This window comes from Pelophylax lessonae (genome assembly GCF_965119305.1).
Source record: "Pelophylax lessonae genome assembly, chromosome: 3".
NCBI classification, from domain to species: domain Eukaryota; kingdom Metazoa; phylum Chordata; class Amphibia; order Anura; family Ranidae; genus Pelophylax; species Pelophylax lessonae.
In genome coordinates, this window is record NC_138770.1 from 617,709,970 (window position 1) to 617,733,780 (window position 23,811).

Consider the following 23,811-nt stretch of genomic DNA (forward strand, 5'->3'; position numbering starts at 1 on the left):
CAAGTCGCCTGACAAGTCATACTAGTGTGAACCGGCACTTACTGTGTTTTTCTGCCTCCTTACACTCTACAAATCCCATAGTCTATCTAGCAAGCAAGAGAGGGTGGCTACAGTCCTACATACAGTGGGACCGAGAAGAATGAATGTAGCCACCTTCTTATAGGAAGTTGCATCACAGCAACATTAAAAAGGGAATCTGGGGATTTGGTGGAGACTGGAGAGCAATAGAATATACTTTTTTGAGTTAAAGATACTGTATATACTTGAATATAATGTTTAGACCAGAGTTTATTTTCACTTTAAGAGCCGGTTCACACTGAGGCGATCTGACTTCGAGGGGCGACCTGTGAAGTCGCGGTGCACAGCATGTTTTTGTAGAAGGTCTACCCTTGAGACCAAGAAGAGGGAGCATTGAGGAGGAAAGAGGGACAAGGAATTTGGTTCAAAAAAATAATTCCCTCCAAAGGAGGGCTGCTAATGGGGTATGATCCTGGCACGAGCTCTTATCCTATTGCATATCCACCTAAGTGCCTTTCACTCCCACCAACAACTTACAGAGATTTCAGAAAATTACCCCAGCTGTATAAAGGATTTCATGACTTTTGATGGAAATAATTAGAACTAAAGGATGTTTCATACATATGGCTAGAGTTAGTCTTTAAATAATCAGGTCTAGCAAGCCAAGTACTGTGTCTGGAGCATGCAGAAGTGCCCTATTTGATAAATTATCACTGTATTTATGGTCCACGTCTATTAAAGACTTGTACTGGACTTGCGACCTTGACAATGTAAAATGCAGAGCGTGGTATAAACCTGAGACACATAAAAAGCCGGTCTCATCACCACGCTTTGTCTTGACAGAAGGGTAGCTCTTGCAAGAACAGAACCTGCAGGCCATGCTGTCTGTCACTATTGTTCAAACAAACACAGGTCTTTGCTTCCAGATAACACTCACTACAATCTGTTTTCAAAATAACGTTTTTAGGTTGGATTTACAGACATTTATTCCTAAGCCTTTTTCAAATCATCATATTTTATTACCTTGTGAAAAAATGTATACGTAAACAAAATATATGTTTTTAGCAATTTTTCTGTTATAAAATGTTCTTGCTTAGCACTGTTTAACTCTGGCATTGCTGTTAAACCTTCTTATGCCCGTGAATTGATGTTTTTGAAACAATAGAAAGCTTTTATGATAGAATATGATGGTTAGAGGGACATGAAGATGCATTAAAGGAGATTTAAAGTGAATCTGTGGGGTACTTGATACTACAAAACAAGCAGAGGTAGCAGGTAGGGGACAGTATAATGCTGTGTACATACGTCTCCCGGCAGAATCTCTAAGGGCTCATGTACACAACCTTTAGAGATGAGTTAAAGTAGTTCTAAAGGCTGAAGGTTTTTGTCCTTCACACATTCTATGCATGAAGGTCAAAAACCTTTAGTATGCAGCTCCCCGCCCCCATATTTACCCAAGCCTGATCGCAATCCAGTGTTGTGCAGGAGAGCGAATGCTCTCCCGGGTCTCTGCCCCCTGATCACAGCTCACAGCCAGTGAGGAGGGAGCAGGGTCGGGCCTAGCCCTGTTCTGTGTGTCTTATGGACACAAAGGGGTTGACTTACAGATAAGCTGTGCACTTTGCAAAGTTCAGTTGTCCTCTGCATGCCCAGTTGCTCCAGAGATTAGTAAATGAGCTAAGGCTTCACTTTGCAAAGAATACCCAATCACATGCAAGGGAAATTAAAAAAAAAAAAAACACAGTTTTTGCTACCACTTGATTGGATGATGGATGTCAGCAGAGCTTTTGCTCATTTACTCAGTTCTGGAGCAACTGCTCTTGCAGAGTGCAACTGCACTTTGCAAAGTGCAGTCTATTTGCCTGTATTATTTCAACCCCAAAGAGCGTGGCTTGGGAGCAAGCACGCATGCATGCCCCCATGGAAAACACCTTGCTTTGGGAGCATTCAGAAAAGAGGAGGGGTCAGGAGCGCCGGGAATGAAAAGAGGAGAATTGGAGCTGCTCTGTGCAAAACCATTACACAGAGCAGGTAAGTATGAAATGTTTCTTTTTTTTAAAACATAAAAAAATACCTTTAATATCTATCACTTTAAGGTCAATCAGAGATCAGATTATGCTTTGCATAATCAAGTCATTAAAAGTCATTGTGAGTACATAATAAATGCACCAAATGCAACACAAACACAATGCAAACTCACAAACTCATCCCAGGTGTCTGTGTACACCAGCCCTAAATTAGGCAATGCCCACATCTAATGTTATGTGCAAATCTCAACTTTCCTTGGACTCCTCTCCTCCCACTTCAAGGTCCCCTGTTGCTCCTTTATGGTTGGTCTGATTAAAAAGAGGTAAGGAGGTGGGAAGAGTGTGGTCAAGTACAGCTTTTTCATAAAAGATCTATATGTAATTTCAGCTGCTGCTGTCTTTGGCCCTACTGAACAATTCCACATGCAGTTTTCCCTGAATATAACCTCTGCTTATGATTTTTTTTAATCATATGCTTATTGTTAATTGGCTAGGTTTGTGATGGGTTTAATTTAAAGTGTACATTGTATTAGCTCAGAGTACAAGACTTTGATAAAGGATTTGCCCTTGGTCTTGTGTGGTCTTAAAATCGGGGTGATTTTCCTAATGCATTAGTCATAATTTGCACTGCATCTGAGCCACATTTCTCAAATGAATCACTTATTCTATACCTAGTTTTGTTGAAATAATGCAACCTAAATTGGTGTCCTGTTAAGTATCTGGTGAGAAATGCAGTGCATGCAATGCTTCTATAAAAAATAACAGTGGATTTTATTTTTCTATATATTTATAATAAAATGCTTTGTATTTTTGGTGACACATGGGTCTATCCCGGTGCAACCAAGCATTGTGGTCTCCTCTGTGAGAATTCTGGAAATTGATCTCAAATACATGAAAATGTGTTTGCGATTTGACACAATGCACTACAGGAAACTGCACTACATGCTGTGATCCAAAGTATGTTGTATAATATAAATCTGTACATAGAGAAAGATTAGAGGATTGCCCTTTCTCCCCTCTTTTTGAAAATGCTAAGCTGTATGGCTGTCATGGTAAGTTTCTGGGAAGAGTGTGTACATCGGAATGATGTAAGAACACCGATTTGCACTCTTCTTATAGGTGTTAGATGATCAACATGTTTCAGGCAATTTAATCATCATAGTAGCTAGGCAACCTGCATTTTCAAAACGAGCCACAACCAATGACAGCCCGTGTAATAGTATAGGTATTCTTTAGTTCCAAAACAGGCAATTACACCTTTAAAGTTGAAAAGCATAGATGAATGTTGATTTTCACTTGCATTTCAGTGTGTCTCTAAAACCCTAGAAAAGTAAATGTACCTTTTTAACCCAATTAGGAGATCGGTAATTGTATTTTGCTTATGGAGGCCTGAGACAATGTCTTTCCCTTGGGAGACAAAGCTTACATCCCAGTGAAACTTGCAGCCACCAAGCGACCATTAGCCTACGGTAACCGGTTTTGGCATCAGCACTCAGCTGCAAAATGAGATTGAAATCTCTTTCAAAAGTTCCGTCAAATGCGTGCAGCCATGATAGTGCCTAGCACCAGTGAAATTACAGTTTGCAAGGCTATAATTTAATTAAGGAATTGTCATCTTGCTAATATTCTAGGACAGTTTGTTAAAAAAAAGCTATAGATCAATGTACTTAAGTCTCTGTTCCCAAAAAACTATTCTCTTCTACCATACTGACTTTTCTAGGACCGCTTTAAGGAGAGCTTGTATCTTTGGACTTTGGAAAATGTAACACATTGTCACATATAATATTTCATTGATGGTTGTAAACTTTGTGCTCAATTTAGGGTTAATTCCCCAGCAGTACATACTCAATATGTCCAAAGGCTGGTGGACACCTGGCCGTCACACCATATAAGCTTGTTGGACATCTCATTCCGAAACCATAGACATTAATATGGAACCCCCACCCCTGTGCAGCTATAACAGCCTTCATTCGGCTGGGATGGTATAATCCCAGTTTGATCAGTAAGGTTGAGATCAGGGCTCTGTGCAGGTTACATGAGTTTCTCAAAGTCCATCAAATCATGGGCATGCTGGAACAGAAAAGAGCCTTTACCAAACTATTTTAGCAAGGTTGTAAGCTCACAATAAAATATCCTTTAGTTAATGTTTGTCAATGATGGATTCTGGGCTGTGTGTTTGATTTTATGTACCTAGTTTTGGAATAGAATGTCCAACAAGCACATACAAAATAGGTATGATGGCCAGGTATTTGAAAACTTTTGGCCATACAGTGTGCTAGCCTACTCTCCATTTCTCCATTCAGCCACTGGAAGCAAAGTAAAGAAGCCCTGTTAAAGCTATCTCCCGAGCAGGCACTTATGACAGGAAGAAGAGTAAGTCCCTTGTTGCACGTACTGCAAGTACTGGGTACTACTCCTCCTAGTGACCAAGGTCCTAAAGGAAAAAAGCTTAAAAGATTCTGCTGGGGATTGGGAGAGTTAAGTGCACCTGTTGCTATGCTGGGGGCAGAGTCCAGGTTTACTTTAACAATGGTCAATGGAAGTGGACCTCTTGAGATCATTCAAACCAATGGCAGTGGCAGGGCTTAATTAGATGCATAATCAGCAGTGGCTTTCTCTAGTTGCTGATTTTGTTACCAGGCATTGATCAGCTAGTCATTGTGGAAGGAGGGGATCAATGTTAAGGTGGCGCTGCTCATTGGCCAGGTGATCAGTTTCCAATGTTCTTTGGGCTATAGCCACATGATCTACACCTCAGCATTACCAGCATTGGTGGACTTTGGAGATAAAATTGAGGGGCAGACCTACATTTTTTACATCCTTTTTAATGCCTACTTGGGGTGAACACTAGGAGCTGCAGCTCCACTGTAAATAATACAAACAACGGTGAAAATTTCCTTTTTACACTCTGCCAGTGCAGTTGTTTTTTGAATGTTTATACTTGTTTGGCCTGCAAGAGGAAGTATAGTCTGTCATTTTTAGTGTAACAAGTTAAATCCCATTAGTTGAGCAACAGTGCTTTTTATATAGCCACATCTTAATACAGGCTGTCTTTCCGCTCGCTGAATGAGGGCACTTATCATGGTTCCCCACTCTTTCTCCCCTCTCATCCTCAACTTTAAGAATTATGAAAAGCAAATTCCAGTTACACCTGTCCACCTTGACAGCCAGGGGAGAAGATTGTAGCCATTTGGATTAAAGACATATCCATCAGAAGCTGCTCTAGACAGGTACTTATACGTCTCTTTAGAATATATGAATCCCATCGGCTGCGTGGTAGGAAGCGGAGAACGCCGACTTTATATAAATAATTATCCTATCACTGATATACTGTGCACCATTGCCATATATTCTTCCTAGAGCGCCATTCTCAGCCTTATAACCTGTAACATAAATCTTAAGTCTTCTTATTAAATAAAATGTTCAGAATAACATTTTCTGGGTATGGCGCACTTCACCAATCTTTTGCCTCGTTACTCCGCGTCTGCATCTGACAGTTTGAAAGGTAGTTTAGCTTAAGTGTAATGATAAGTGTTACCTAAGTAACGACGTTTCCCTTTCTTAATCATGTAGCTTTTTAAGGTTTTTGAATGCATGGCGTAACTCGATAACTACAGTCATTTATAACAATGCAAAACAAATATCTGTTGTAGAACGCTCACTGCTGAGCTGAAGATTTTTTTTCCTTTATTTGGGTCAAAGCTCAGAAGTTAAAATTGAAAGAGGTTTTAACTTTTGTGACAATCAGAGATAGCAAGGCATGTAGCCAATTATATGATACCTTCCAAAAAAAAAAAAAAGCACATTAATAGTAACTCCTGACTGAAGTCATAGCTTCCACAAATTGATTTATTTAGTTGGTATTCTGGAAATACCCAACTGGGTTTAACCTGGAGCTGAAGTAGTGGGTTTTGCACAATAGTTCCATTACATATCCCCCCCCTCTTGGGGGCCCCAGTCTTTGCACAATGGTTCTACCCTCTCCTTGCCCTCTTCCTTTCCCAATTTCATTTTTCTTTCTCTTGCATCCTCCTTACAACACCCATCTAAACTTTTTATTGGCATGTTTCAGAGTTGTAGGACAACAGCTTGGGTTACTTACCTTCTTCATCTTACCCATAACCCAAACATTGCTGTTTTCCATGTTGTGTTGGTAATATAAATTGATAAGACATTCCATGTATATGACTGGACTAAGCCTCAGTTCACATTAGGTCGCTCCGACTTCGGGGGCGACCTGTAAAGTCGCGTGCACCGCGACTTCGGCGCGACTTGCACGGACTTCATATAATGAATGTCTATGCAAGTCGCCTCCAGGTCGCCCCGAAGTAGTACAGGACCCTTTTTCTAAGTCGGAGCGACTTGTGTCGCTCCTATTAGAACCGGTCCTGTACTACTCAATGAACCCGACGGTGCATGACTTGCCAGGCAGACCAAGTCGCCTGGCAAGTCGTAATAGTGTGAACCGGCTCTAAGGCAACTCATAGACGTTGCAAATATATTTCCTGCAACCAAGGGTTGCAGTAAAGCAATTTGCCCAATTCCCAATCAACACAGACAGTGCTGACATTGTCTTCTCCCAGTGGGTGGGGCGGGGGGGCAGGGGTGGATGGGACTCAAACCGTGTATGGCCGGCCTAAGCTTACTATGAAGGTCATATACTGTGTCATCCAATGGTACCCTTTGTTTTGCCAAGAGGGACTGACAATAACCCTCTGCCCATCCTGTTGGTCATAATTTTAAGCTGTAACACCTTTCTCCCTTTTTTTTTTGTTGACTGTCATTTACCCAGACCACAATATGTATTTTTAACCAGACCACAATATGTATTTGATGTCATATGTCTGAAAAAAATAATTAAAAAAAAAAGTACAGACATTTTGACAAATTATATTGGAGCTTTTTTCCCTTTTTCCAGCCTGAATACCCTTTGCCCCACTGCATTTAAAGTATATGTAAACCCATCATGAATATCTCTAAAAATCTCATCTTATTTTAAAGTAATTTCAAAAGATATTTCCATTTTTTTTATCTGCAGTTTTCGTTAAATTAATACCTAGTGATCCTGCCATAAAAGTCTTTGTTCAGTCATTTCCTGTTATAAGGTGACAACGGCCTATTCCTGTCTCAGAATGATTTTCCTCAGGGTTATTACCCTGTCTCAACGGTAACTACAAGAGGCCACTTTAACACATAGCGTGTGCATAGTTTACTGTTCACCACCACACCATGAAAATTAAGAAATGCTATGTGGTTTTTCACTAGAATAAATTTCGACAGACATTGGCAAAGTAGAATCTAAAAATAGGCAGGACCAAAACAGTAACAAGAAGCATGATTAGAATTGAAGATCTAAATTAATTTTATCTGGCCTAGACACGTAGAATTCCATAAATGATAAAACTAAAAACCACCACACAACAAAAAAATGTTAAAAAGGACTTTATAGTATAAGGTTTACTGAAATGTAATTACTGAGCAGCATCACCCAAGATTGCAAACTTACCCCTTTACTGAAACATTATTTATACAAGCTTTGCGTGGTATTAAAAGTAGACACAGCAACTATATAATTTTGACAGGCCAGTCATTAAAAGGATGGCTTGACAAATTCTATCTGCATTCAAAACATATAGGCAAATATGACTTCTGAAATACCCATGTAGGACATTTTCATTGGTTTTCGTTATTTTTCACCTAAATTATTATGTAGATTCTTTTTTTAATGATGTACAAACTTGTTACAACACCCAGATTTGTGTGAAAAAAAGCGAATTTTAGACCTTGGCAGAAAACTGCTTGATTTTTGAAAGCCGAGAATTTAGACATCAAGCAATGTGCTTGTCATCTCTGAGATGGTAAGTAATGGAGTTTTAGAATGTTACCACAAATGTAACTTTTAGCCTGGCTGCGACACTTTCACGTCCGTACGTGTGATTTTGTGCACCCAAAGGCTATTTGCCATTTAGAATTCAAAATCCACATTTTTGTATGTGTTCATCATAAGTCACATCTTGTTACAATTTAAGACTTGTTCAAGCATCCCTCAGAAAGGGACATGAAACACCTATTTGTCACACATTGCCATTTAAGACTACACAGACAGCAAACCCTGTACTGTGACTTAACAAACTCCAGTGATACTCCACAAATAATTGCTTACATTATTTTATATAAGTCAATACACATACAAGCAGTTGGCAAGCTGTATTTCTTTTTTGTATTCAGAGTTTATTTGGTATTTTAAATTGGATTTTAGTCTTTTTAGTTTTATTTATTTTATTTTTTTTATTTCTGTAGGCCCCAACCCCAAAATCCCAACCCTAAAATGAAATTTCTTGTTTTGGATGAACTCTGGTGGGTTGAATCAACTGCCTGTTTGTGTCCTAACCAAAATTTTGGTTTTGTATCCCAACCAAATTGAAAGGCAGTGTTACTCTGCCATTGAAGCTGCCATTATAGAAACAAGTGAATTGAAGAATTCACTAGAGAGGGTATGCAGCTTACAAATAGCTTTGGGCGTTTCGCTTCAGACACCCAATTACTGCTAGGATTATCTGTATTCTTTTGCATGTGATTAGCTCTTTATGCTTAAAAACATAAAAATATTCTATAATGCAACATATTCGAAAATAACAGCTATATAGCACTGGGCAGATTAAAAAAAAAATGCTACCTGCCTATCCTGCCACTATCAAATAGAATAACGCCTATTAGGTTAAGTTGAATTTCACCCAAACCTGGCCTTCATACTCCTCAGGTTTTAAAAAATTATTATTGTTTTGTTTAGCCTTTATGTTAGTACAAATTAATTAAAAAGCTAAAAAAAATTAAAAAAATGGTGGAAGGTAGTTCTTGCAAGACATATATATATATATATATATATATATATATATATATATATATATATATATATATATATATATATGTATATGTATATATATATATATATATTTTTTTTTTTACACAGTTGACACATCACCCCCTCTGTTCTGTAGATTGTACAGGAGTTTAGTGGCAAAGTAAAGAAAGATTCTATTACCGTATAAGACAAGTCAGGGGCACACCCCTACCCAAGCTCAGTACATTTATCTCCCAGACTGTATTTTCTATTTTTCTCTATCTGGAATACATCTCAGAAAAGCATCCATGCAGCTCTGCGTTTTACGTAAAGCCAATACCATGCTTCTTTCTAAAGGTAGTGGGAGTATTAGTATTATAGAACTAAACCAGATTAGGGCGAATGTGAATTAGATTTGCTAACAGATGGCGCGGTGGAAATTAAAGGTGCTTTACGAATGGAAGAGACAGCGGCTCTGCTTTTCTCTCTGTCTTTCTTTCATGCGCTTGATAGATGGGTATAAATCACAACAATCCCGTCTTGACAGCCAATTTCAAGAATTTGATCTGGTTAAAGACGCGGCATCCCTGCAGCCCGTTCTCTCGATTTTTCTCCTCGGTACGGTACCTTGTCATCCTTCTAGAGGCTCAGTCACCTGCCTTTCCCTAATGGCATTCCTCTAATTACAATTTTAGCTCTTTAGTGTAATTACTTTGCTACATAGACATATTTTTCCAGCTGTCTCTCTGCAGTGTTTTCTACTTTTTTTTTTCCTTTTAATACAACCCTAGCCGTCATTTTTAGAGGTGTCTCTGTAAATATGTTTTCTCTGAGCTAAATTTACAGTCTCTGCAGTTCATTAATTATTTTTAGGTAGAATTCCATTCCCGGAAGGAAAATTTGGTTCATTTTGGCTATAAATATAACTCTTAGGTTAATAAATGACCACTTTAACCACTTTAAGACCGTAAGGATTTGCCCCCTTAATGACCAGGCCCTATTTTGCGATTCGGCACTGTGTTACTTTAACGGACAATTGCGCGGTTGTGCAACGATGTACCCAAATGAAATTTACGTCCTTTTTTTTCCATAAACAGAGCTTTCTTTTGGTGGTATTTGATCACCAGTGCGATTTTTTTTTGCGCTATAAACAAAAAAGTGCAACAATTTTGAAAAAAACAAAACAATATTTTTCACATTTTGCTATATAACATTCTCAAAAAAAAAATTAAAAATCAAAATTTTTTAACATTTTAGGCCAATTTGTTTTCTACTACATATTTTTGGTAAAAAAATCGCATAAGCGTATTTTGATTGGTTTGCACAAAAGTTATCGCGTCTACTAACTATGGGAAAGATTTATGTAATTTTTATTTTTGTTTACTAGTTATGGGGGTGAGCTGCGATTTTTAGTGGGACTGCGACATTGCGGTGAACAGATCGGACCCCTGACTGACATTTTTGACACTTATGGGGGGGGACCAGTGACATTACTACAGTATATAGTGCTAAAAATATGCACTGTTACTGTAATAATGACACTGGCAGGGAAGGGGTTAACACTATGGGTGATCAAGGGGTTAAATGTGAGCCTAGGGGAGTGATTCTAACTGTGGGGGGGATGGGCTTCTGAAATGGCCATAGAGACATGTGATCCTATATAGAAGGATCACATGATCTCTATGATCATTTCAGGGAGAAGAACGGTCAGCTGTGTTTACAACAGCTGACCGTCCTTCTCTCTCAGCGGGGAGAGATCGCGGATGTCCGGTGGCAATCGGAGCCGCCTGACACACACACTGGCTTCCCCGCTGACGAGCGGAGACGGGAGCGTGCTGCCGGTGGCGCTCGCTCACCCCCTAGCCTCCTGAAAGCGAGCGCCGTAGACCTACGTTGCTTTGCCCAGGAGCGGCTGCCTGCTGCAGTAAATCTGCGGTGGGCAGTCGTTAAGTGGTTAAGCAAATAGACTTACAAACTAATACCAGGCTGCATAAATGTGTATATATAGAAGACCATATAGCTGTATCATTGAGGTTGATTAGCAAAGAAATGTAAGCTGTTCCACTTTTTAAGGTCATTTTCTGTTAGCTTAGTGAATTAGGGGAAACGCTACTAACTTTAATCATCCAATCATTCGCAAGGAAAAAAAAAAAAGGTATTTTCTTTTTCCATACACATGATTGGGTATTCATTGTAAAATCCATTTTACCTTTAGTAAGATAAGTGAGAATTTCCTTTGCAAAGTGAAAATTTGCTTTGCAAAGTAAACATGCCCTGTTCCTTTGGCAAATCAACCCCACTGCATTAGAATTTCTGTTATAATAAAATGCACAAAATATAACTGGATACTAATATTTATGGGTAAAGTTAATCCGATTGCCTCTTGGGGAATCAGGAAGGAATGTTTCCCCTGCTGGAGCAAATTGGATAATGCTTTAATGGTTTTTTTTTTTTTTTTGCCTTCCTCTGGATAAACTATGGATATAGGATTGTATGTATGGAGGTTTTTGATTTGTGTGTCTTTTGTTTTTTGGGTTTTTTTTTTTTTCTGTGAGTTCAACTGGATGGATTTGTCTTTTTTCAACCAGAATAACTATGTAATTATTTAACTGCAACTATATGTGAAACATCACCTTGTAAAACAACCAGTTCAGTTTGAAATAGATATGAAAGGCAATGCGTTTGCATATAGATATAAAAAATATAAATACCTTTGTTTTTCCTTTTTATATAAGTGATCAAATAACCTCTGTTCTCAGCTGCATAAGGAGCTCAGAGAGCAAGGAGAAACAGCAACACACGGATCTATCCAGTGAATGGCTGTGCAGGGGGTGGGGCAGCGTGTCAGCACACGTTTAATGATTGGAGGAGAGCAGAATGAGTTCCCAGCACAGCCAAAGAACTGACCACAGTGTTCTCTCATGCCTAGTGTAGTCAGTTACTAATAGGAAATCAGAGGGACTGGTGCGAACACCAGGGATTTCACACAAAGGAAGTAAAGAAGCGTTACTAAGAGAACAGATACTTTAAATCAAAGTACATGGTACAGCAGGCACATATCAGGAATATGAAATGTTTGGGTAACATATTCTTGAACACTTCCTATTTGTTATTGGCCATTTTAGGCTGAGAACAGACTGACAACAGTGTCCATACATATTCGCCAGCACACCATGGATCTTGCAAAAGCAGTCCACAAGCTTTATTACAAAAAAGATCACATCAGAAACAGTGCAACGTTTCGGAGCCACGCAGGACCCCTTCATCAGGCATATGATTGCAGCACCCATTACATATGTGCCCATATCCAGGAAGGTGTGCGATTGGAATATGAACTTTATGACAACAGTGTCCTAACGGATTACTAGATATTATATTAGCTGTGGGTAGCAACATAACTTCCTGCAAAGACAGTTTAATATCTTTAAATCTATTTGTTTTTGTTTTTTTGTAAACTTGTATATAGGGCCTTTTTTCCTAAGCATATTGTTTCTTGGTCCCTATTTGGTTACTATTAGTTGACTTTTATCTTACGGGTCAGGGTTAAAACATAATGGATCACAAAGGTATTTGTGCTGTTTCAGCATTTTCCTGTACAGTTGTCCCTTTGGTTTTATGCTAACAGCAAAAAAAGTTACTTTTCAACAGATAATTTATACTACATATTCAAAAAAGTTCAACAACTCCTGGGAAAGATATACCTTTTAGACAAGGGAAGATAAAGGTTTTATTTCAAAATCAAGTTTCATTTTTCTACCATGTCTCCCTCCCATTATGAACATAACTCATGACCTGACTTTTACAATAACGACTGGTTCTAAGTTAGACATACCAAAATATTCTATGGCATTGCAAGCTGTAGTACCATGTCCTTTATGCCATCCCTGCATTGGGCAACCTCCACCATCAGGGACAACAGTTTGAACGTTTGGATCGCAGGAATTACCAACATACATTTAACAAAAAAGAGTTCTGAATTTTTTTTTTCAAGTACAGAATACACTAAAGCAGAAGGTGGAAATGTCAAAGGAGTATAGCCAGGAGGAGTTCAGGCTCTCTATATAGTGGTATACCTCTCTATATAGTGGTTGGGTTCTGGTGTGCACATTCTGTTTCAGCTAGCTATGGGGGGATCATTTGCATCACCCCATCTGCTGCCTATGCAGCCTAAAAGCCTAAGGGTAGTGGTTTGGGGTTGTAAAAATGTGGCTCAGCCACTTTTTTTATAATCCCCAGCTGCAAGTGTAAACGCAGCCTTAAAACCCTACTTTGGGCTGCTGTTAATCTTACAAATGCAATGGGGGCTCCCCTGACTGCATTGGTTATATGTTCAGTAGGCTGGGGGGAAAGGATTAAGTACAATACCCTCTTCCTTTCTCCTGCAGGCTTCCTCCTCCCCCAAAGCTGCTTCACTTGCAACCCAGCAGGTTGCAGCACTCTGACATCATCACATACAAAGCAGGACCATCAGTCCTGCATTGCACAGGAGGAAGATAATGGACAACCCACATTCCAGAATGCCAACTGCTGTGGGAGTGAGGAATATGATAAGTATTTATACTTAAAGTGATATTAAAAATAAAAAAAAACATGTTATATTCACCTGCCCTGTGCAGTGTTTTTGCACATAGCAGCTCCGATTCTCCTCTTCTCGAGTGTACCGCTGGCGCTCCTGGCCCCTCCCTCCTGTAAAGTGCCCCCAGAGCGAGCAGCTTGCAAAAGGGGCACCTAAGCAGGCGCACTCCCGAACCGCTGCTCTGTGTGTTCATACAGACACGGAGCTGGGTCTCGGCCAAACCCTCTCTCTCCCCTTATTGGCTCACTGGCTGTGATTGACAGCAGGGGGAGCCAATAGCTGCCACTGCTGTCTCAGCCAATGAGGAGTGAGAGTCCCTGCAGAGCTGATGCCCTCGTGCACATCGCTGGATGGAGATGGGGCTCAGGTAAGTATTAGGGGTTTGAGGGGCTGCAGCAAACAGAAGGTTTTGTACTTTCATGCACAGAACTTTAGAACTACTTTAATCCTTTCCCCTCTAGCCAAACAGACATGGGTACATTTAAGTGGAACCTTTGAGATTTTCCTTAGTAATGTAAGTAAAACACCTATCAGTCAATATCTGCGAGCCAACAACAACAGTAACCTATCAGACATTGTAAATATATGTTTTTACTTTACTTGGCAGTGTGTGAGAGAATGTGTGCCTGATTGTTTGGTTTTCCATGCACAAGGTTTTTGAATTACAAACATAACTAGAAGAAAATTAGCTTTAAGTTGCTAAAAGCTGAAGTCTATGTATGATCCTAATTGCATGCTTTCATTGGTCAAGCTTGGCATAATGTAAGTATGCATATCTCATACCTGAGGGACTGCTGGGGAAGCTGACAATTACTGCAGTATTCGGCGCTACTATAGGGATCATCATAATCTTCCTGTGTCTAGCAACTGCCCCACTGCATACTGACCAAAGGCGGGTTCTTCGCTCTGCACCACCACCATTCACAGAACACCTTGTATTTTTCTTTACTGAAAGGTGGTCTCCAATTGGATGATGTAGAGAGGAGGGGCAGTAGGAGATTTCTTTGTAATACAATCAGATAATGCCTTGTATACTTGAGAAAATATAAGGCTTTCTGTGAATGGTACCAGTGCCAAGCAAGCGGCTCCCTGTGGTCATTGTGCAGGGGGACAGTTGCTTAGTAATGACCCAGATGATTTTGGCGATCATGGTCCTAGTACCAACTACTACAGATTTTGTCAGCTTCCCCAGTGGTTCCTCAGGTATGAAGCATGCATACTGACATAAGTCCAAGCTGGAAAAATGTAAGTATGCAATTCAAATTAAACTTTGACTCTGTCCCTGTAACGTGTAGTTTTACTCTCTAATTGTAAATCTTAAGCCGGCTATAGATGCTTTGAATCTCAGTCGATTCAGCAGGAACTGGGATGAGATTTGACCTGTGCATTGTCAGGTTTAATGTACCAAGTTGATCGATCAACTTGGGTACAACCAGTCTGCTGGATTCACTTGCGATTATCGCTAGCGGCTGCTATAGCTGCTATCACTGTCTTCTCCCAGAAAGCTGGAAGCAGACAATAGCTTTGGAGGAGGGATTCCCCTGTGTTGATGAGGTAATTGTGCAAATATCTTTCCAGCAACCCGTGGTCTAGGGCCTGCCTTAGTCACACACAGAACCTCAGACTGACTCTGCATGATTGTTGCAGTTGCCCGTGTGTGAAATTTGCCAGTCTTTTGTTATAGGAGTTGTAGCCAATAACATAACTCTAGCTGTGGGAAAGGACAGGCGGGCAGCATAATTGAGGATGGTAGGGTATGTAAGGCAGCATTAAAGATGTTGTAAAAAAGGGGTAGGCAAACTCTAGCCCAGTGGTCCTCAACCCTGGTCCTCAGGGCCCACTAACAGGCCAGGTTTGCAAGATAAATGAAATACATCCCAGGTGATATAATTTGCTGCTCAGTGATTGCAGTACTCTAGTCTGCATCTCCCCAAGGTAATACTTAAAATCTGGCCTGTTAGTGGGCCCTGAGGACCGGAGTTGAGGACCACTGCTCTAGCCCACCAGCTGTTGTCAACTACATGTCCCATGACGCATTACAAGAGTCTAACAGCCACAAGCATGACTCTCAGAGTCAGAGCAACAATGGGACTTGTAGTTCTTGCAACAGCTGTAGGGTCCAATTTACCCCTGTGATAAACGGTCACCAGGAACTGAAAATACCATGCAACAAGATCTGACCGACCTTTACCTTTTCGAGGAAAGCTGTGAGATCCAAGTTGAATGCTAAATTCCTACAAATTATTCCTAATTTTTTTATTCGTCCAGAGAGTATTTTTTAATATCTACACAAGTAGATGATGCATACTGTAAAAGAAAGCTTTATTCAGTTGCACAGCTAGCAAGGTGAGCCACTCCTTGCATACACTTGAAAGGTTAAAAATGACAGCTTACTACAGTGAATTCAGATACAATTATGCAGTCACTTTGTTTGTCAACTGGAGCTCAGTCTAACATATGCCGAGACGCTGCCGCAAAATAGGAGGAGAAGAGTCTGTCTCAGAGAAGAACAGATCTTTTGAAAGAGGCAACAAACAGTTGGGGAAAATGATGTTTCCTACCGACAATCAAATCAAGTGTAGTAACAACTCGCCAACTCCCCGCTGCTAGCTGACAGCACGCCGAAGCACGCTGGGACAAACATTCACTTAAATATTGATTGCAGAAGAACGTCATTCTGTGACTTACACAGACGTTCCACAAAGGAGAGATAAAAATTATAGACTTATTTCTCAGGAACTTTTGCAAATGTGACCCTTTTTTTTTTTACAATTTTCCTTTACTAGATACTTGGGCTGGGATTCCATCTTGCAAGAAGCCAGGCCATATCTGCCCAAACTTCTTTCTATTCTAGGTGGGAAAAGTCACATTTTGGTTACTGTAAAAACTTCCAGGCTAAGAGCTCCTGTATACAGTAAACCCCCGCTCCATCGTGGTTCAGTTTTTGCGGTCCCGGTATATTGCGGTTTTTTTTGTAATGTTATTTTACTATATAAATCATTAAAAATGAAATATTTTTGTGTTTTCCATAGCTCTTGCTAACTATGTCTCTCAGTATCTTTTATGTGTTTAACCTTCCTAGCGGTATTCCCGAGTGTGACTCGGGGTAAGATTTTAGAGCCAAAAGTGGTAACCCCGAGTCACACTCGGGGTAGTGCTAGGAAGATCGCTGGATGCTGGAAGAGGTTTTACTTACCTTTTCTCCGGGATCCAGCGATGTATCCCGGCGGTATGCGGCGGCGGAGCTTCCTCCCGATCGTCTGCGAGCCCCGGCTTCCGTCTCCGGCAACAGTGACGTCCGCCGGGGGGTGGAACCGGCGGCAAATTCGAATGTAAAACACACCAAACACACTGATATCGTTCAAAATAAAATAAAATCACATTACATTGCCCCCCAGTGCCCTTTCCTGCAGTTTTACTGTACTTTTTATGTAAATATATGTATATATATATATATATATGTATATATATATATACGTATATATATATATATATATATATATATATATACACACGTATATATATATATATATATATAATTCTTGTGAATGAGCAGCCCAAACCAACTGTATACATATTATATATATATATATATATATATATATATATATATATATATATATATACGTATATATATATATATATATATATATACATAATATATGTATACATATATATATATATATATATATATATATATATAATATATATATAATAAATGTATACAGTTGGTTTGGGCTGCTCATTCACAAGAATTACATGCAAAATAATGGTACTGCTTTCAGCACCTAAAATCCAAAAGAATCATACCGCCAGGGAGGTTAAATTAGTTTCTATTGTTTTAAAAGTGTGTTTAAAGACCTTAAAATGCTTTTACACGTACAGTGACAGTAAAAAAAAAACATGCCTACAATGCATTTTAATAGGGTTTTTCTATTTCGCGGATTTTCACTTTTCGCGGCTGGGTCCGGAACGTAACCCCCACAATGGAGGGGGGTTTACTGTAATAACATCAAACATATAACAGTGGAGGAGAAGTTTAAAAAAGTTGATGTGGTCTTAAATATTACAAAGATATAGCAGCTACACTACATCTTTTGAAGACAATAGAGGCTACAAAAACTACAAGCAGGTGAATATGCAAAAGCCAGTTCCAAAAATACCTTTAGGTCAATTTAAATGCTTTGAGGACAAGCATGCAGGACAGGTTTTACGGTCAGATCTTCCCTGGCTGTAGGAATGTCAGAGACTCTCTAGATAATGAATCTGTGATCAGAATACAGGCACTGAGCAACATTGGACTTTCAGCATAATAAACCTCCTAGTATCGGGGGAGATTTACTACAACTGGTGCATACAGCTGTGTATAGTAACCAATTAGCTTCCAGATTTTATTGTCAAAGCTTAAATGAACAAACTGAAGTTTGAAGCTGATTGATTACTATGCACAGCCACATCAGATTTTGTGTGCTCCAGTTTTAGTAAATCTCTCCCATCCTGTCCTAAATGCTTGCTGGTCAGTGATTTTATGGGCATTAAAGCCAGAATGAGATTGACAGAAAGTGGCACCTTTACAAGTCAGTTCTTTTTACTAGAACTCAAAATAAGCACCCCATGAAAATGCACAAATTTTTCTCTTTTACAGAAGAAGCTTTAGGTGTTTAAGGATAAAAGTGAAGATATTTAGCCACAAGGTTCAGGCACCAGTATACTTCCAGGATTTTATAAAAGTAAATGCAATCAGCGCAAATAAAAAATATATGTGTAAAAATCGTATGCCAGCACCTAATAAATGAATCAAAACATATAAAGAAGTACAGCACAAAATATCCAATAAAAAAGAAAAGTCAGTATATCCAATGGGCTGAACCACAAAGCCCAGATAGCAACAGCAAAGAGCTTCCACCTGTTGAAACTAATCCAGGAAAACACAGGTAATGTGTGACAATCCCTCCACCTACAAGATGCTTGCTCAATCACCTTATTTAATGGACCCCTGAACTAACAGGAAGTCAACAATGCCTGTCCCTTTAAGGGTAAAGTATGACAGGAATGCAGATCCAAATCTCCAAACAATCCCCTAGGAACAATTAAAAGTGCTCTCTGTTAAGTGCTCTGCTCAAAAAGATCCTACTCACATTTAAAATGATCAAACACAGGACGGTGTACTATGTACTCTCCATCTCACAGGATGGCAGCGGGTGACGTCATCCAAACGTAGATCCTCCCCTGTATGCGCTACTTCCAGTAGGACTTTAACAGCAGGGTGGAGCTACAGCATCACCGCCCTCTCTTATACTAGGCCAGCTGTCATGGCAATGATCAACGTCAGAACTGAACAGCTAAGAGATACACTTGCCACAGCTCCAGGAAGAAGCTGCAAGCCCTTCCTATCACCAAAATCTATCAGCGCTGGATGCGTCAGATAAAAAAAATGGATTCTAATTCAACAGGATAAATGGAAAAATATAAACAAATACATAGATGAACAGCCTTCCCATATCCAACAGTATATTAATCCACTAGGAATAAAAAAAATTATCATAAGTGATATATATATATATATATATATATATACTATATCCCTATGGTTTAAAACAGTATATTAATCCACTAGGAATAAAAAAAATTATCATAAGTGATATATATATATATACTATATCCCTATGGTTTAAAAGTTTGGGTCAAAATTGCACCTCTTCTACCTAAACTCCTCCAACACTTTGTAACAAAAAGACATACCCCTGCCATCCTTTACAAAAAACAGAATAATACTAAAGAAATGTGGATAAAAAAAATGACAAAAAATGCTCATAATAGTACATTCCCTAAAATAAAAAAAATAATAATAATAATAATAAAAAAAAAAAAAAAAAAAAAAATATATATATATATATATATATATATATATATATATATATATATATATATATATATATATATATATATATATATATATATAATAGCACTTATAATGGGACAAAAAATAATAATTCATCTATCCAAAAAAAAATATATATATATTTAAATCAAAATCTACATTTAAAACATCAGGTGTCAAAACCTTTGCTTCAAAAATCCAAAGAAAAATTCTCTCTGGCTTAAGTGGCAAATGGAGTTCCATCCCCTCCAATGTCTATTAACCTTTTCAATTCCTCAAAATCTAAGCCCCTTGGGGTCCCTATCATGACAAACTCTAAAATGTTTCGAGACACTATGGGACCTAAGTCCCTCTTTGATGTTGTTAACATGTTCTCCAATGTGAACACTAAGTGGTCTATACGTTCACTCTATATATTGGAGTCGCATTCTTCCAGAACTAGTTGTCAGCCTCAAACGTTTCAAGCTTGCCTTCAGCACAGTTAAAAGCTGCTACTAGACTCAAGAATGAAAGGATAATGAATCCGGTTTTGAGAGTGTGAAGCCTGGTGGTCGGCTTCTATCATCCTAATTCTCCTTGAAAAAAACAAGAAGAAGCTTAAGGTGTCTTGGGGTGAATGCAATGCTGTCTTACCTCCATGCCACCAATCTGAACATTTTTAGCTACAAAGTTCAGACCTCAACACCCAACACACATCCACCCTCTGCCACACTGGCCAGAATTAGTGATCAGTCTAATATGCTTGGGTTTAACTCAATGAAAGCCAAACTCAGGAACTGCTACTAGACCTCCGTATGGTTTTTCTGAAAAAATAATGATTCCAGTTTTGAGAATGCATAATCTGGTGGTCTTGAACTGGCTTCTATCTTATATCTCATTGAGATTCCAACAGTGAAGTCTTCTGCTCATGAATTTCCACTATTTATGCTACTGTCACCTTACATAAATGGAGATTCAACAGGCAGAATAAAAGCCGCTCATAATGCAGAGATGGTTGAATGGAGCTGGAACTAAGGAGCAAGGATAGTCCCTGAAAGATACATGACACAGGTAGCCGGTGCTACAAACCAGCCTTGGTTCTTGGTGGACTCACCCTTTAAAGATATTATTTACACCATCACCTCTCATCATGTGACAGTTCTTCGAAATGCTGTGATTGTTTTCCATTCGTGCTGCACCTTACTGGATAGATATAATTAGATTATCTGGCAGCAACCTTTAGAATGTACCTGCTTTTGTTGTGTAAACATTTATACCAGATGTCATCACTAATTAATGTCACGGCATGGCCATGTAGAATTCTAGTTCACCTTCTAACATTATTCTTTTTTCCGCATAAATGGTTCTGTAATAACTTATTTTGAGGTGGATGTTTTGTAGCGTTCCCATATTTTATGGAGAGTTTAAACCGAGAATTCGTTTTCTTATTATGTAATTGTAACCATTACTTAACATATTTTAGGTTTTTACTATAGCCTTGAAAAATAAAATATTTTAGAAGTACAGTATTCAGAATGATATTGCGCGGTGTTATAATGACATACAAGTTGAAAAACTGAAGTTGCAGAATACATAATTCTCTTTGCGGTTGGTTTAGTAAAACTGGAGAGTGCGAAATTTGGTGCATGGTAGCCAATCAGCTTCTAACTCTCAGCTTGTTCAATTAAGCTTGGACAACTAAAAATGGAAGCTGATTGGTTTCTCAGCAGAGTTGCACAAGATTTTGCACTTTTCAGTTTTAGTAAGGCTGCATTCACATGTCAGCGTATTGATCGCGGGCAGAATCGCCGCGATTCCGCCCGCGATCCAGAAATCATTGCAAATCGCGGGACGCATGTGCGTTGCCCGTGATTTGCAATAGCACCCCAAACGCTGTGCGATGTTGCCGCGATTTCCGCCTGCCAAATCGCGGTAACATCGCGCAAAAAAAATCGCAGGACGCATTATGCCCAAAAAAGTACAAGAGCTTCTTTGGAGCGTAATGCGTCCCGCGATTTTTTATGCGTGATATTACTGCGATTCGGCAGGCGGAAATCGCGGCAACATCGCACAGCCTTTGGGGTGCTATTGCAAATCACGGGCAACGCACATGCGTCCCACGATTTGCAATGATTTCCAGATCGCGGGCGGAATCGCAGCGATTCTGCCCGCGATCAATACGCTGACATGTGAATGCAGCCTTAATCAACCCTTTTGCATCTTTATGTTTTTTAAAAAGCATTTATAAACATATTTCAAATGTTGTAGTTTTAGATTGATTATTATTATTTTTTTTAATTGTTTTTTTTTTTTTTTTTAATTTATTTAAAAAAAAAGCTGCAGAATTTACAACGGTCTTGGTGTCTTTTAGTTGATTTGAACAAGCATTTTTGAAAAAAAATGTCACATGTCCTAGTTTTGGTGGTTTGTAGTGATATTGTTAGTGATCATTTTATGTCCATGTCTGTGTTTTACTGCATTTTACAGCATGTGCATTAACTTAGGTAATTTAAACAGATCATATGAGGAAAATAATGCAAGTGCAGAGGATAGCTTAAGTAAAAAAAAAAAAAAATGCACATCATAAGAGTCAGTGGGGTTGATTTACTAAAACTGGAGAGTGCAAAATCTGGTGCATCTGTGCATGGTACCCAATCAGCTTCTAACTTCAGCTGGTTCAGTTAAGCTTTGACAAAAAAAAAAAAAACAACTGGAAGCTGATTGGTCAGATGTTCCACACTCCAGTTTTAGTAAATGAACGCCAGTAGATCCAAAGGTATAGGCAGCTGAAGTTACGTGGAAATCTAGGCTCTCTGTAAAAATCTATCCCTTCTGTTTTCCCAAGCCTCCCTATTGGTCATTCAAGCCATCTTTCACAATAAAGAACCAGTAAGGAAGCTCAGGAGGTCAGAGGGAACTGGGCCAGGCTCGACACTGACAGCAAACATCCCGATTCGTACTCAGCAGCCTATAGCTTTGAATCTACTGATGCTTTGTCAAGGAAGGTAACTTATGCTTATACATTTTGCCATCATTATATTGAATTGTTCAGGGGTAGAAAAATATACAAAATGCAATAAAAATGCTTAAAAATCCATTGTAAAACATGTAGATGGAATAATCAAAAAACACTACTACTTCTCAAAATGCTCCCCCTCCCTTCTAACATCTATTATGACTAACCTGTGTTAGAAAAGATCTCAGCATATTATCATGCTGCTCTGGTACCATCATGTGATCTTCTCCCCTCAGTCACCAGCGCCACCTGCTGAGGAGAGAAGGGAGCGCCAACAACAGATGGGCCATATGAAGCCTATGGGTGATATCAATGCTCCCAGGCATCACCAGCCATTGCTGAGCACTCTCTTCATTCCCCTGCAGCCATTGCTGAGCACTCTCTTCATTCCCCTACAGCCGTTGCTGAGCACTCTCTTCATTCCCCTGCAGCCATTGCTGAGCACTCTCTTCATTCCCCTACAGCCATTGCTGAGCACTCTCTTCATTCCCCTGCAGCCATTGCTGAGCACTCTCTTCATTCCCCTACAGCCATTGCTGAGCACTCTCTTCATTCCCCTACAGCCATTGCTGAGCACTCTCTTCATTCCCCTGCAGCCATTGCTGAGCACTATCTTCATTCCCCTACAGCCGTTGCTGAGCACTCTCCTCATTCCCCTGCAGCCATTGCTGAGCACTCTCTTCATTCCCCTGCAGCCATTGTTGGGCACTCTCTTCATTCCCCTGCAGCCGTTGCTGAGCACTCTCTTCATTCCCCTGCAGCCATTGCTGTGCACTCTCTTCATTCCCCTGCAGCCATTGCTGTGCACTCTCTTCATTCCCCTGCAGCCATTGCTGAGCACTCTCTTCATTCCCCTGCAGCCATTGCTGAGCACTCTCTTCATTCCCCTGCAGCCATTGCTGAGCACTCTCTTCATTCCCCTACAGCCGTTGCTGAGCACTCTCCTCATTCCCCTGCAGCCATTGCTGAGCACTCTCTTCATTCCCCTGCAGCTGTTGCTGGACACTCTCTTCATTCCCCTGCAGCCGTTGCTGAGCACTCTCTTCATTCCCCTGCAGCCGTTGCTGAGCCCTCTCTGCTCAGCAGTCCCTGCTGGCTAACACAGGGGAGATCACATGAGCAGACTAGAGCAGGCTGAATATAGGTAAGTATACAGATCTTTTCTTATACAGGTTAGTCAGAATAGGTGTTAGGATGGGCAAGGAGCATTTTCAAGATTAGTTCGATTTTGACTAAAATTCTGCTTTACGTATATCAACCCCTGTGTGTTATATGTGAAATCTGATGGGCAAGTTCCCCTCCAGTTCTTATATGTCTTGGGGAGTTCAAGTAGATGTACACCATATATGATCGACATTTAATTTGCTAAAGCATTTTAAAGCTGGAGTGAGCATAACCTGGTGCAGCTCTACATAGAAACCAATCAGCTTCCAGGTTTCATTGTCAAAGCTTAACTGGACAAGCTGAAGTTAG

At 39.6% G+C, this 23,811-nt stretch overlaps 1 protein-coding gene across 4 annotated transcripts in view; it reads left to right on the forward strand.

Moving 5' to 3' along the window:
• The window catches only part of ESRRG (estrogen related receptor gamma), a 286,117-nt gene that overhangs the window by 45,792 nt on the left and 216,514 nt on the right, over window positions 1-23,811 (forward strand). Inside the window, exon 1 of one of the 4 annotated variants that reach the window (XM_082252328.1) lies at window positions 22,181-22,327. The exons of the other annotated variants lie outside the window; for them this stretch is intronic. Coding sequence (XP_082108454.1) covers window positions 22,311-22,327 — 17 coding nt within the window. The 5' untranslated portion in view covers window positions 22,181-22,310. Of the gene's footprint in view, window positions 1-22,180; window positions 22,328-23,811 lie in introns of those variants that run through there. 4 annotated transcript variants of the gene reach the window in all.